This window comes from Periplaneta americana, chromosome 14 (genome assembly GCF_040183065.1).
Source record: "Periplaneta americana isolate PAMFEO1 chromosome 14, P.americana_PAMFEO1_priV1, whole genome shotgun sequence".
NCBI lineage: Eukaryota > Metazoa > Arthropoda > Insecta > Blattodea > Blattidae > Periplaneta > Periplaneta americana.
This window is the reverse complement of record NC_091130.1, coordinates 112,395,882-112,410,899: the sequence shown is the minus strand read 5'-3', so window position 1 is coordinate 112,410,899 and position 15,018 is coordinate 112,395,882. Positions and strand designations below refer to the sequence as shown.

The 15,018-nt window shown below is 34.9% G+C and overlaps 1 protein-coding gene across 1 annotated transcript in view; it reads right to left on the bottom strand.

Moving 5' to 3' along the window:
• The window catches only part of LOC138713678 (uncharacterized), a 344,968-nt gene that overhangs the window by 146,753 nt on the left and 183,197 nt on the right, over positions 1–15,018 (bottom strand). Inside the window, exon 3 of the mRNA XM_069845950.1 lies at positions 9,673–9,878. Coding sequence (XP_069702051.1) covers positions 9,673–9,878 — 206 coding nt within the window. The remainder of the gene's footprint in view (positions 1–9,672; positions 9,879–15,018) is intronic.

The window sequence follows — 15,018 nt, the reverse complement described above, 5'->3', positions numbered from 1 at the left end:
GTTGATTTCAAAACAAATCTACAATATGAGAGGAACTTCAAACCTGAGCAAAAATAAAATCAATTGCCTTCAAAACAGTATCAAGCTAATTTTAATGATGAAATTGAAGCAATTGACTTGACTGTTTACTAACAAGCACATCCGAATGCTCGAATAAAACAGTTGTGTGATTTTAAATCTTCTATCCATGCTGTTGCTGGGAAGGACTTTAAGAACCAAAGAATCGAAAAAATTTAGAAGTGCAATTATTCCATTCAGAATATCAACAAGAATATAGTCTTTCAATGGATACCTTCTCACTGTTATATATTTGGCTGATGAACAAAATAAAAAAGGCACCACACTCACTCAGTTAAGAGTGCAATATCATTGTATTTTTTTACATCGCTTGATATAGCAGATATGAAAATATACTGTTTAAATATCGAATAATAATAGTGCTATAAATAAACTTTGGACAAAAGAGCAGCAGGTTCCGGACTCTCCAGGAAGTACGTTTTTGACAAAATGTATTGGTTAGGCATATCTGTATGCTTCGGATGTCACTACATCAAAGAAATTCTAATTACGCAGGGAATTATATAACATTACTCAACGGCGAACAACTGGAAGAATGTGAAAATAAAAGAAATAATATAATAATCACAATGGACACCTCACAACTTTGTTGTTACAAAAGAAGATGAAGTTAATCCAAGTCCCTTGAGCATTAAACTGTTACTGATACCATTTCTTTAATTGGTTATTTAACGACGCTGTATCAGCTACTCGACTATTTAGCGTTGATGGAATTGATCATATGGAGATGGTCTTTGACGAGATGAGGCCGAGGATTCGCCATAGATTACCTGACATTCGCCTGACTGTTAGGGAAAATCTTGGAAAAAGCCAACCAGGTGATCAGCCCAAAAAGGAATCGAACCCACGCCAGAGCGCAACTCATGCTCAGTAGGCAAACGCGTAACCGTTTGGGGCACGCCGGTGGCTTTTGCTACTGTTACCACTACTACTACAACTTTATTCATAAGTGTATTTGAAAAATCTTCAGATTGTAAATTCTTTGTCGTTTAGTTATATTGTAAGAAATACATACTATATTGTAGGAAATACACCTTTGACTGACTGATCCACTTATTTTTAAACAATAATAACATTTAAGTTGTTTTTCTTTCCCAATTAAATAATTCCAATTAAATATTCCAATTTTTAAAGGACAGCCATGGACAGTCATACCTTTTTATGTAAGAAAATAAAGGTACGACTGAATCTCGTGCTATGGATGTTTTATTATTAATTTAAATTTATTATTTGTTAATTGAAGACTGGAAGTCAGAAATGATGAAAGTGCCATTATTACTAATTTTAGATTTTCCATGCAAACCAATGAATGTGCAGAGGCCAATAACTTGGGATTTCTTTCTGTTGGAGATATGTGAAGAACAAGATGTTAGGTCAGGTGAATTGGGGAACCACAACATCCAACCCAGCACGGCGTATTCGTTTACTGTTAAATGAAATTTTAAATGCTGATGTAAAAATATATAGGGTGAAAAATAATTAAACCTACAAACCCTGGGAGGTTGTATGGGACATCAAAACAAATAGTTCTCTCTAATGTCATATTTTTCTGTGAGACATTATTTCGCGAGGAAACACAAACCATTGCCATGATTTATTGCTTCAGTCTCTCATAAAACATTTGCACACCAAAATCACTGCGAAAGATGTTCAAAAATACCTCCATTGACCTGTACATAAAGGTTACATCGGCGGGACATGGATTGCCTACCGCGGTGAAAGACTTCAGGATTATTGTTTATTTCCCCTGATGCAGCAAATATCCGGCCACCAGATCATTTTTTGATTCAATTAGTGTTGCGTAAAGAAGATTACGCATCTGTTCCCACACAAAAATAACAAGAGGGGTCAATAATAATTGTTTTATTTTCCCTGGCAGAGTGAAGGCCATCAGGCCTTCTCTTCCACTCAACCAGGATCAAATCACATACAGAAAAATACAAACCGGTATATAAATATTAACTTAAAAATAATAATAAACATAATTAAGTAAAAAAGAGAGATTGAATACATATACACAATCAGTATTCACTTTAAAATAACAATAATAAAAATATATAATAAAAAAGAGACTGAATACATAATCAAAACAGGAAAAATACATTCTAGTATACAGTATTAACTAAAAAAAATAATTAATACATATGAATATAATCTCACAACTAAAGGAATAGTAGAATTAGTATGATCAGCACAGCACGTGTTACATTGAGACAATGCCAATTACCTAGATATAAGTATTAATGGAAAAATAAAGTAATGACTGTGTAAAATAATAATAATAATAATAATAATAATAATAATAATAATAATAAATAACAATTATATCTAAAAACTAATTCTTTGCATTTAAAATATTTCTAAACAACCTAATTTTAAACAACTGAGGACTAAGACTACCCCTGATTTCGAGCGGCAGCGAATTCCATGAGCGGGCCATGGCTATTGAGAAAGAACTTGAGTACAGAGATGTCTGATGACGTGGTATTGATAGGAATAGATTGTGCTGTGAACGTGTATTTCGATTATGATGTGAAGCTAGGAGAGTAAACCGAGAGGCAAGGTAGTTGGGTGTGGAATCATGTATAATTCGATATAGCAGGCAAAGAGAATGTACTAAACGTCGATCTTGCAAGCGGAGCCAGGAGAGTCGTAGAAAATATTCCGATATATGATCATGTCGGCGGATATTGAAAATAAATCGGACGCAGACATTATGTACACGTTGAAGTTTTTGAGAAAGTTCAGCACTTAGGTCGCTATATAAAACATCACAATAGTCAAAGTGAGGCATTACAAGGGTCTGTACTAGAATTTGAGTTTAGTAGGAAGGAAGTTTTTCAGGCGTTTCAAAGAATGCATGATAGAGAAAACTTTTCTACAGATATATCTGATTTGCGTATTCCAGTTCATATTAGAGTCGAGGTTTTTTACAGTAGCACTGAAAGGAATTATTTCAAATCAGGAGATCGAGGAGGCCAAGATACAAGACCGCCTCTGGCAATCCACTTCCCTGGAAAATTTTCAAGTAGTTACGCACACGATGTGAATTTGTAGAGTAGTCATGCACTGAAGAACGCATACGCCCTCTGCCGGTTTAATAAACCACTCCACTGGGTCAAGACGCACAACAAAATGAGAATTTGTAGAGTAGTCATGAACTTAAGAATGCTTACGACTTCTGCCTGTGTAATAAAGCGTCTGAAGGAAATATGATATTAGAGAAAACCGTTTGTTTTGGTGTCCCATAGTTTGTCGATTTAATTACTTTTCACTCTGTGCAATTAATTCTGAGCAACACCTGTCACTAATCCTTTCTTTAATTACCATCGTAATGCACTGAATACTGAAGAAACACGTGGAAAACATTACACAGTGCACTTAATGCACTAGTGTTATGTGAACACGAACGGCAAACAGGTTACAACATTCTCTCCAAAATACTAGGCACACTTGACACATTCAGCGTTCTCCGTGTCGCTCATTTAGCAGATACATTTTGAGCTGCAAGGAAACTTTTCTGGTAGGTACTTCCAACCTTTCCCAAGTTAATGGTGAAGCGATTAAATTGGAAGAAACAGCAATTCTACATATTATTTTTATACTTGTAGTTTCTTCATAATTTATGAGACAATCTACGAGTCATCTCTATAGCAATAACTTGCTCTCCATCTTTTGACTAAATACAACGTTAACTTTTCAACAGCCTCAGTTATTAGATTTAAGCCATTATAATACAAAGTGTGTCCGCAGAAACATTCCGAGGTTATAAACAGCTATAATTCTGTCACTATGTGTTTTACGAAATTCACACCGGTGTCATTAGAGCAGCTCAAACAATTAAAAGAAATGCTAATTGATAATTATTGATAATTGTTGATCGAAACAACATGTGGTAGCACCAGCGTATAGGTAATTAAGTATGGACACTTCGCGTCGGTACCTTTGATGTAGCCGGACTGATTTCAATGACCTTCAAGCCAGCTAGAGCGTGAGATTCCGCTTTCTCCCTAGGGTTGGCGCTGACATCACACCAGCTAGCAATCCACAGAGCGGAAATATAACACATATAATTAATACATCTAGGTACATTATGTACTCAAATAAAATAAATTGGATCCATAATATAAAAATAAATGCGTCATTAACTGTAATGTCTAGAGTCTAGAGTTCCTTTATAATAAGAGTTGAGACGTTGACCCCAACAACAATTAAAATATGTAATGATCTGATAGCACCGAAAATGGAAAAACAAAGCTCTTACGAGAAGTAAAACCATGTACCTATATTATATTATTTTATATGCAAATATTAAACGATTTCGATACTTAATTTTATAATGTATTATATTACTTTATAATATAATTTATTATATCTGAAATATAAAAAATTATTATTACAACTAGTTTGTCACTGAGAAATAAGGAAAAGCTGTTAACTTGAATTTATTTGAAGCAAAGCGTTACTGGATTATGCAATAAGGTAGGCGATGTTTGGATCCTGTGTCTCAACTCTATATCAATTATTATCTTAGCGTATACTCGATTACACTAACCTCTAGCGCTTGAAAGTGGAACTAAACGCCGGCGCACAGAGAAACAAAACACAGTTCAGTGTCCATTCTTTGTAATCCCTATTCGCTGGCAGCACAAGAAGAAAGAAAAAAAAACGCCGTTTCCGGTATTTCGCTTGTCATTAAGGCATTGTTGGATATAAGCAAATTGTGTTAAATGATCTGAATGTTAGGAGTGAGGAGGTGCTCCATCCTGTTGGAAAAGAAATTCGTTGCCTTCTTCCAATTGTGGAAACAACCACTCGGTAAGCATATCAAGATAACTCATACCGGTGACAGTGTTCTCTTGAAAGAAAAATGGGCCATACACTTTCCGTTTCGAAACAGCACAAAACACATTTAGCTTAGAGGAGTTACGTTCAACCTCCAAAATGAAATGTGGATTCTCCCTCCCCCAAATCCTAACATTGTGCTTGTTTACTTTTCCATTGACGTGGAACGTTGCCTCGTCACTAAAAATGAATTTAGCTGAAAGGTCTTCATCATCCGCCATTAGGGTCAATAAATTTTCACAGAAAACACGTCGTTTTTCATGGTCATCAGCTTTGAACTTATGCACTAATTGCAGTTTGTAGAGGTGAAATCGCAGACGAGAACGTAGGACCTTGGAAACAACAATGCCTTAATAATAAACGAAATAGCGGAAACGGTTTTTTTTTCTTTCTTCTTGTGCTGCTATCTGTTGTTTCGGTCACCAATTATCAATTACGCATTTCCTGAAATTCTTTGAGCTGTTCTTTCTAATGACACCGGTATGAATTTCGTAAAACACAGTGACAGAATTATAGCAGTTTATAATCCCGGAATGTTTCTCTATATTTGAGTGAAATAAGAATCAAAATTTTGGAACACTCGATAATCAGTTTTATTCATTCATTACTTCTTCACATCCGCAAATACTTATATATTTTTTTTTAATTTTGAGACTAAACAAAAGTTCGGGACAGTTATTAAGAATTCTTCCGAATGCAAAATTTTTATGCCTCTCTGAAACTGACGTCTCTTTTTATTTTTAAGTTGTGATATTCCTACTGTTGTGTTGAAAATGACGTTTCACATACTAAGACATCAAAGACAACCTTTTACTAAGTAGGTAAAATTATCCTCAGTGATCTTAATTAATTATCATATATCGTCGGCTTAGAGTGTAAACCTGATAACCGCCAAAAAAAAGTTCTTACAAATGAAGTAAGAAATTGAGTTTAAATTAATTCTGAAACTTTAGGACCAAATCCTAAGTACAGGTACAAATGCCACCTGTATTTTGAATTTGGTCCTAAAGTTTCAGAGTTATTTTAAAGTTGGTGTTTTGCTTTCCTTGTAAAATTTTCTTTTTTTGGCGGTTAGCAGGTTTATAATCTAAGCCGACGATATTTTAGTTAATTAGTATAATATCATTAAGTTTAGAACGGAAGAACATTTCATTATGTGTCTTAATTTTGATACTCCGAACGTATAAGCCATCTCTTACTGCTCTTCTGGAATAGTTGGAGGCCGATGTTCAATTGTTCTTCTACCTATACAAGAAATCAACATCTGCCCGGAGATATTAGATCTAAGTTGGGATGTTCGTTTGCTTGCCTGCGTACCTGTCTCTGATGTGTACATCCAGAGCAAAGTTCCGGAGGAGGATTCCTATCCTCTGGGGAGCTGCTACCGTCGAGGAAGTTTGCTGACTGCAATTAATTCAGTTATCCTCAAAGTTTGCCAAGAAACAAACTTGAGTCACGAGAAGCAGAACTAACAACTTCTTTTACGGTACGTAAACGTTAGTGTTATATCCACCAATCAAATTTTATACTACAAGGATACCGGCGTTTAGAATATACAAATTGTTCTTGGATAACGTAATAAGATTATTAACTAGTGTACATATTGCGTAATTAGCATGATTTGTTGCAGGATCGGGGAAACCAGGATACAACCGAAAGTTCAAATATTGTTCTATTAGATATAGCTCGAAACTTTAGAACAAATGTACGCAATATAGCAATGAAAATGACCCAAGTGTGAGAGAAGGATTGTCGCTTAAAGTAAAGAGAATGAAAAGAAAATACATAATGTCTCTCACAATGTCCTGATTATGTCCGCACAATAATTTACGTCGTACGTAAATGTGACTCTCATTTATGTCCATCTTTCTTCCATCTCTTCTTTGTTCCTTTTTTCTTTCTTTATTTTAATCTTATTTTCTTTCTTTCTTCATTTCCTTTCTTTCTTTTATTCCTTTTTTTCTTTATTTTTATCTTTCTTTTTCTTTTTTACTTTTCTTTCACTTTCTTTCTTTTGCTTCTTTTTTCTTTCTTCCTTTCTTTATTTCTATCTTTCTTTTTTCTTCCCTTTTTCAATTCATTCTTTCTTTCTTCATTCCTTCCGTTCTTCCTTTCATTATTCCTTCCTTCTCTTATTCCTTCCTTTCTTTTTTTCTTTCTTCATTTGTATCTTCTTTCTCCTTTCTTTCTTTCTTTCTTTCTTTCTTTCTTTATCTCTTTCTTTCTTCCATTGTCTCTTCCTTCCTTTCTTTCTTCCTTCCTTTCTTTCCTCCTTCCATTCTTCCTTACTTGGTTCTTTTTTTCCTTTTTTCTTCCTTTTATTCTTCATTTCTTCCTTCTATTCTTCATTTCTTCCTTCCTTCCTTTCATTCTTCCTTCCTTTCATTCTTCCTTCCTTCCTTTCATTCATCCTTCCTTTCATTCATCCTTCCTTTCATTCTTCCTTCCTTTCATTCTTCCTTCCTTCCGTTTTTCCTTCCTTTCCTTTTTCCTTTCTTTATTTATATCTTTCTTTTTCATTTCTTTTTTCGTTCTTTCTTTCTTCCATTCTCTCTTCTTTCCTTTCTTTCCTCCTTCCTTTCTTCCTTTCATCCCTCCTTCTTTCTTTTTCCTTTCTTTCTTCCTTCTATTCTTTATTTCTTCCATCCCTCCTTTCATTCTCCCTTCCCTCCGTTCTTCCTTCCTTTCCTTTTTTCTTCCTTGATATCATTCTTTTTCCTTTTTTCCTCTCCTTCTTCCGTCTATTCATTTCTTTCTTCCTTCCTTTCATTCTTCCTTCCTTCCGTTCTTCCCTCCTTTCCTTTTTCTTTTTTTATTTCTATCTTTCTTTCTTTTTCCTTTCTTTGTTCCTTCCTTTATTTCTATCTTTCTTTTTACTTTCTTTCTTCCTTCCTTCATCTTCTCCTTCCTTTCTTCCTTCCATTCATCCTTTCTTCTTTTTATTCCTTTCTTTCTTCCGTCTATTCTTGATTTCTTTCTTCCTTCCTTTCATTCTTCCTTCCTCCCGTTCTTCCTTCTTTTCCTATTTTTTATTTCTATCTTTTTTTTCCCTTTCTTTGTTCCTTCCTTTATTTCCCTTTCTTTTTCATTCCTTTTTTATTTCGTTCTTTCTTTCTTCCATTCTCTCTTCCTTCCTTTTTTCCTTCCTTTCTTCTTCTATTCTTCCGTCCTTTCCTTTTTCCTTTCTTTTTCTCTTTGTTTCTTTCTTTCTTTTTCTTCCATTCTCTCTTCCTTTCTTTCTTCCTTTATTCCTTCCATTCTTCCTTCCTTCTTTCTTTTTTCCTTCCTTCCTTCTTTCTTTCTTCCTTCCTTCTTTCTTCTTCCTTCTTTCTTTCTTCCTTCCTTTCTTCCTTCCTTCCTTTCTTTCTTCCGTCTATTCTTGATTTCTTTCTACCCTCCTTTCAATCTCCATTCCTTCCGTTCTCCCTTCCCTTTTTCTTTTTCTTTCTTTCTTTCTTTCTATCTTTCTTTTTCCTTTCTTTTTTCCTTTCCTTCTTCCGTCTATTCTTCATTTCTTTCTTCCTTCCTTCCTTTTATTCTCCCTTCCTTCCGTTCTTCTTTCCTTTCCTTTTTCTTTCTTTATTTCTATCTTTCTTTCTTTATCCTTTCTTTGTTCCTTTATTTCTATCTTTTTTCCGTCCTTTCTTCTATTCTTCCGTCCTTTCCTTTTTCCTTTCTTTTTCTCTTTCTTTCTTCCATCCTCTCTTCTTTCCTTTCCTTCCTCCTTCCTTTCTTCCTTTCATTCTTCCTTCTTTCTTTTTCCTTCCTTTCTTCCTTCTATTTTTCATTTCTTCCTTCCCTCCTTTCATTCTCCCTTCCTTCCGTTCTTCCTTTACTTTTTCTTTCTTTCTATCTTTCTTTTTCCTTTCTTCTTTCCTTTCCTTCTTCCGTCTATTCTTCATTTCTTTCTTCCTTCCTTCCTTTTATTCTCCATTCCTTCCGTTCTTCTTTCCTTTCCTTTCCTTTCCTTTTTCTTTCTTTATTTCTATCTTTCTTTCTTTTTCCTTTCTTTGTTCCTTCCTTTATTTCTATCTTTTTTACTTTCTTTCTTTCTCTCTTCCTTTCTTTTCTCCTTCCTTTCTTCCATCCATTCATCCTTTCTTCTTTCTTTTTCCTTTCTTTCTTCCTTCCATTCTTTCTTCCTTCCATTCATTCTTCCTTTTCTTTTTATTTTTCTTGTCTCGTTTTATCATGTCTTTTCTTGTCTTTTTGTCTTCTTTTCTTTTTTCATTCATTCATTCTTTCTTTCTTTCTTTCTATCTTTCGTTCTTTCTTTTTTTCTTTCTTTATTTCTCTCATTCTTCCATACCAGCGTTTATTTTTCTCATTTATGGGAATCAATTTTTTTTATCCATTTGTTGCAAATTGTCTTTTACCACCATGAACTTTTTCAAACGAAGACATTTTCAACGTATAAATAATGCAGTACCAAATATGAGACCGCATGTAATTCTAGTGCAAGATTAATACCCTCATAAAGTGTACACAGATTGTGTGTTCCAGCATTATTACTTCACAAGACACAACGTACTTGCTGAATGTTTAGATGTGTGCGATTTATTTTCTTTGTACATTTTATGATTTTACGATGGCGAGGCGTTAAATAAGTTCTGTGCAGCGCGGGTCACGCCTGAGAGTTACGACTGTGTCACGGGGCGAAACCTTTAACACACTATCCAAGTAGAAAAGAAACAATAGAACACAACTTAGAGGAATTGCATACTGAAACATTAAAGAGACTTGGCTTACATCCACTTTGATGCCCTCCAGCCTGTAGCTGTGCTGCGGTGGGTTTGACTTAGGCACGTATCGGTAGAACTCTTCGTGGTCCTTGTACCACGTGACAGAATACAAGCGGTCATTCTCCATGTCGTACTGGCACTGAAGTAGAGCCATATCCCCTCGAAGCGTGTAGGAGGGAACACCCACTCTCAATAGTTTCAGGCACAGAGCTCCTGCAACAGATAATGCCTTCGTACTACTTGATCTCTGCAAAAGTAGAGCAACATTTCAGACCGTGTTACATTAATGCAATACAATTTTTGATGGGTGCATGAAACTATAAATTAGTATCACCTTAAGGGTATAAGTACAGGGACATCATTTTATTTTTACTAACATTTCTAATATTAACCTGGCTATACCTTTGGATAAACGGTTAAGAACCGGAAACGCCGTTTGCTACCCCTTTCCACGACTGCAGTTCGATGATACTGGCGTAAAATACAAACAAATCACTTTACTAGGTATAGGAGGGAAGAAATGTAGTTCATCCATTTATGTAAACTAGGAAATATCGCGATTTTGAGTTTGATAATTTTCATTAGGTTTTTGCTTAATCAAAATACAGTACTGTTTTAATAATAAGTGTTTTTGCTCATGAACTGAGCTATCCATTCGGACGTATTCATTATGCTGTGTACATTATACTGTCTACACCACATTAGCGTACGATATGGAGAATGAAGTTAAATTGAAAAACAATCATAATATGGATATTTAAACACAGTTTTGAAAATGATGGCCGTTCATTTCTACACAGGTTTCAGTTCTTTCTTGCATATTATCGCACTATAGACTATTGTACCTAATTCCAATTACCAGTTTCGTCCTTCGTACGAGTAACTCTTGTTGAAATAATTCTGTACCTACTCTATAAAAGAGTACCTTACGTACTGTAAATTCAATCTTCACTTTTGCCCGATCCGAAAAGATAAAATTACTCAGAAATGCTATCTACTGTCCGTTCAAGTGGTTTTGTCGCAGGGTCGTAGAAAGGGGGGTGGGAAATCACGGGACTGTTAATTACTTAACGAGGCCCTTTCATTTAGGCCTAAGTTATTTTAAAAAATTGTATGGGTATAATATTACGGTTATATTACCGGTTGTTCTGTATGGTTGTGAAACTTGGACTCTCACTCTGAGAGAGGAACATAGGTTAAGGGTGTTTGAGAATAAGGTGCTTAGGAAAGTATTTGGGGCTAAGAGGGATGAAGTTACAGGAGAATGGAGAAAGCTACACAACGCAGAACTGCACGCATTGTATTCTTCATCTCACATAATTAGGAACATTAAATCCAGACGTTTGCGATGGGCAGGGCATGTAGCACGTATGGGCGAATCCAGAAATGTATATAGAGTGTTAGTTGGGAGACCGGAGGGAAAAAGACCTTTGGGGAGGCCGAGACGTAGATGGGAGGATAATATTAAAATGGATTTGTGGGAGGTGGGATATGATGATAGAGACTGGATTAATCTTGCACAGGATAGGGACCGATGGCGGGCTTATGTGAGGGCGGCAATGAATCTTCGGGTTCCTTAAAAGCCATTTGTAAGTAAGTAATAATATTACGTAGACGTCCAATTGCTAACAGAAATTAATGTTTTCAGAAAAGAGCTAAGACAGCCCAGCTACTAGACTTTACAGAGGTGCGAAAAGAAGCAGGTGGAGGAAACCGGGATGCGACGTAGGCAAACGGACGACAGTACCTGTGCAAAAATATGATTCAATATTGAAAGCTCTTTCGTCACTGGAAAACGCGAACATATTTCTGGAACGTACTATACTCACTAACTCAGTACTGCATACGCGGCCTCGATTCTGTGTGGAGAACGGTTGGAAGTTTGCTAGTAGAAGGGGTGGGAGTGAAGAACATTAAAAAACTCAGGTACAATAAAAATTGTAGTAAAAATAAAATGATGTCCCTGTACATGAACGACCACAAATATTATCAGAAAATGCAGGCTGTATGTTTCTAAAATTTCATAAGGAAATGAACCCCCAATTGGACAAAAATTATGTGGTACAACAACAAGACTTATTAGAACTTAAATATCTCATAAAAGTATAAAAAAGATTACTGATAATATTTTTAAGAATTCACTTTGTACTCCAAATTAAATTTTCCAAAATTTGAAAATTTTATGTATATTATTTCATAGCTCCACAACAATTTGAGATATTAATTCTGAAATGTTGTACACTGATTTAACATGCATTTATGCAAAAGGTAGACTACAGTAATGCCCATTTCTCTGAAAATAGAAAAATTAGGTCACAAAACATGATGTAAATTGAATATATTTTATATAGGTTACTGGAAGAAAGTATAGAGATAGGTTTGGAAGTAAATCCCGAAAACACAAAGTATATGATTATGCCTCGTGAGGAGAATATTGTACAAAATGGAAATATAAAAATTGGAAATTTATCTTTCGAACAGGTGAAGAAGTTCAAATATCTTGGGAGCAACAGTAACAAATAAAAATGATACTGGAGAGGAAATTAAACACAGAATAAATATGGGAAATGCCTGTTATTATTCGGTTGAGAAGCTTTTATCATCCAGTCTGCTGTCAAAAAATCTAAAAAATTAGAATTTATAAAACAGTTATATTACCGGTTGTTCTTTGTAGTTGTGAAACTTGGACTCTCACTTTGAGAGATGAACATAGGTTAAGGGTGTTTGAGAATAAGGTGCTTAGGAAAATATTTGGGGCTAAGAGGGATGAAGTTACAGGAGAATGGAGAAAGTTACACAACACAGAACTGCACGCATTGTATTCTTCACCTGACATAATTAGGTACATTAAATCCAGACGTTTGAGATGGGCAGGGCATGTAGCACGTATGGGCGAATCCAGAAATGCATATAGAATGTTAGTTGGGAGGCCGGAGGGAAAAAGACCTTTAGGGAGGCCGAGACGTAGATGAGAAGATAATATTAAAATGGATTTGAGGGAGGTGGGATATGATGATAGAGAATGGATTAATCTTGCTCAGGATAGGGACCGATGGTGGACTTATGTGAGGGCGGTAATGAACCTCCGGGTTCCTTAAAAGCCAGTAAGTAAGTAAGTATTTTATATAGGACAAATAAAAAGTTAATTGTATTAAAATAAACAACTCTACATGTCTGAGAGTAGTCTACTTTTCAGAAATAAGTGTTTATTACATGCAGGGAAAATACTAAAGATGTCACAGAGACCATAACAATGTTATGGTTACCAAATGATGTAAGTGCAAATTTTTTTTCATACTCTGATAAAACTGGTTTGAAAAATAGTATTAGTAAACTGTCTTATACTTTTATCAGATATTTAAGTTCTATTAAGTCTTGTTGTGGTACCTTGTAATTTTTGTCCAATTGTGAGTTCATTTTCTTATAAAAGTTTAGAAATTTAGAGCCTGTATTTTCTGATAATATTTGTGGTCGTTCACGTACCTTAATGAATGTAGAACCTGGAAAGAAGTACATGGATAATAACTACTAGTCTTATAGAATCCGTTTGCTTCATTACCCTGAAATAAATTGGCATAACACACTTTTGTATTGATGAGAGTAATGGCTATAAATAATTTATTTATAATTCTAGGAAAGGAGTAATGTATGTATCTCTACGAGAAAAAAGACAGAAGATTCGTTGTTAAGTAAAAAAGTAAAAGAAACTACTAGTAGTATATTGTTATACTTCTATAATACTTGTTAAAAAAGATAGAAATTAAAAAGAAATTCCTAGAACTTGCATTATGAAATGCGCTCTGGTTCGAGTTCTTATGGGAAATAATTTTCACTTACAATTTCGGGCAGTGTTTTGAATCGGTACCTGCCCAGAATCGTGAAGAATTTGTGCAGTTACGACAGGTAGCGAAATCTGGTTAGAAAAATCAGCTGTAATGGCTGGGGGAACATCGTGCTAAATATCCCAGTTCTTTCGATGATCGTTCACTTCTGCTAAGGCACGTGAACATGGGGCCAGTAGTGGACTATTCGGCCTTGTTCGTTAATGGGTTGTCGCGCCACTGATAATAATAATAATAATAATAATAATAATAATAATAATAATAATTATTATTATTATTATTATTATTATTATTATTATTATTATTATTACAGTACGCCTTATATTATCGGTTGTTCTGTATGGTTGTGAAACTTTAACTCTCACTTTGAGAGAGGAACTGATGTTAAGGGCATTTGAGAATAAGGTGCTTAGGAAAATATTTGAGTCTAAGAGGGACGAAATTACAGGAATGGAGAAAGTTACACAACGTAGAACTGCACGCATTGTATTCTTCATCTGACATAATTAGGAACATTATATCCAGACGTTTGAGATGGGCAGGGCATGTAGCACGTATGGATGAATCTGGAGTGTTGAGGGAGGTGCAATATGATGGTAGAGACTGGATCTTGCTCAGGATAGGGACCGATGGCGGGTTTATGTGAGGGCGGCGGTGAACCTCCGGGTTATTATTATTATTATTATTATTATTATTATTATTATTATTATTATTATTATTATTATTATTATTGGGTGAACACTAACGTTCAAAGTTATCTGACCTACAACTCTTTCTGATCGTGTAAGCAAACTTCTTAACAACGGGATGTCAAAAACAAAGATACGAGTAATTTATTAATGATAGCATGTACCCTTTATTATTTTTATTTCGTAATGACTACTAAACTGTCTTACAGTTCCGATGAAATTGTAATTGTCTCTCAAAAGTTCTCCTTCCGTAAATTGTCTAATTTTTATTTTTATGTTTTCTTTAATTTTGTTTATAATGTATTAATTATTTTATGTAAACACTATCATTGGCTAGAATTTCAGTGGTATAACAGTATAATTTAATTCACACATTGCAATTATATTTTAAGGTACGAGAAGTAACGGCACGTGTTGATCTCTAAGAAACTTATCACTACACACTGAACGATGAAAATAACTACGGAACTGAAATGAACGACGTAAAAGCGTATTACAATCCCTTGACCTAACGTGACATCAGCACACTGCGATTCGGCCCGCCCTCTAGGTGCACCGGCATTCAAAGGTACCTGAATCTTACTAATCGATATTGGTCGATAATTTGTTCTTGAAACTGTGTTTTTTTTTTAGTTATTACTTCTACAAATAGATGGCGAAGGTAACAGTCAGTGTCGTCAATACTACATAAATTACAGAATAAAAAATTCCATCATCCCCTAATGACTGTAAAAAAAACACTAGGTTTAACGTGAAACCGCTGAGACTGATAATTATGAGAATAATTTATACTAATCTAGGATAGAGGTTGGTAATAGCGTG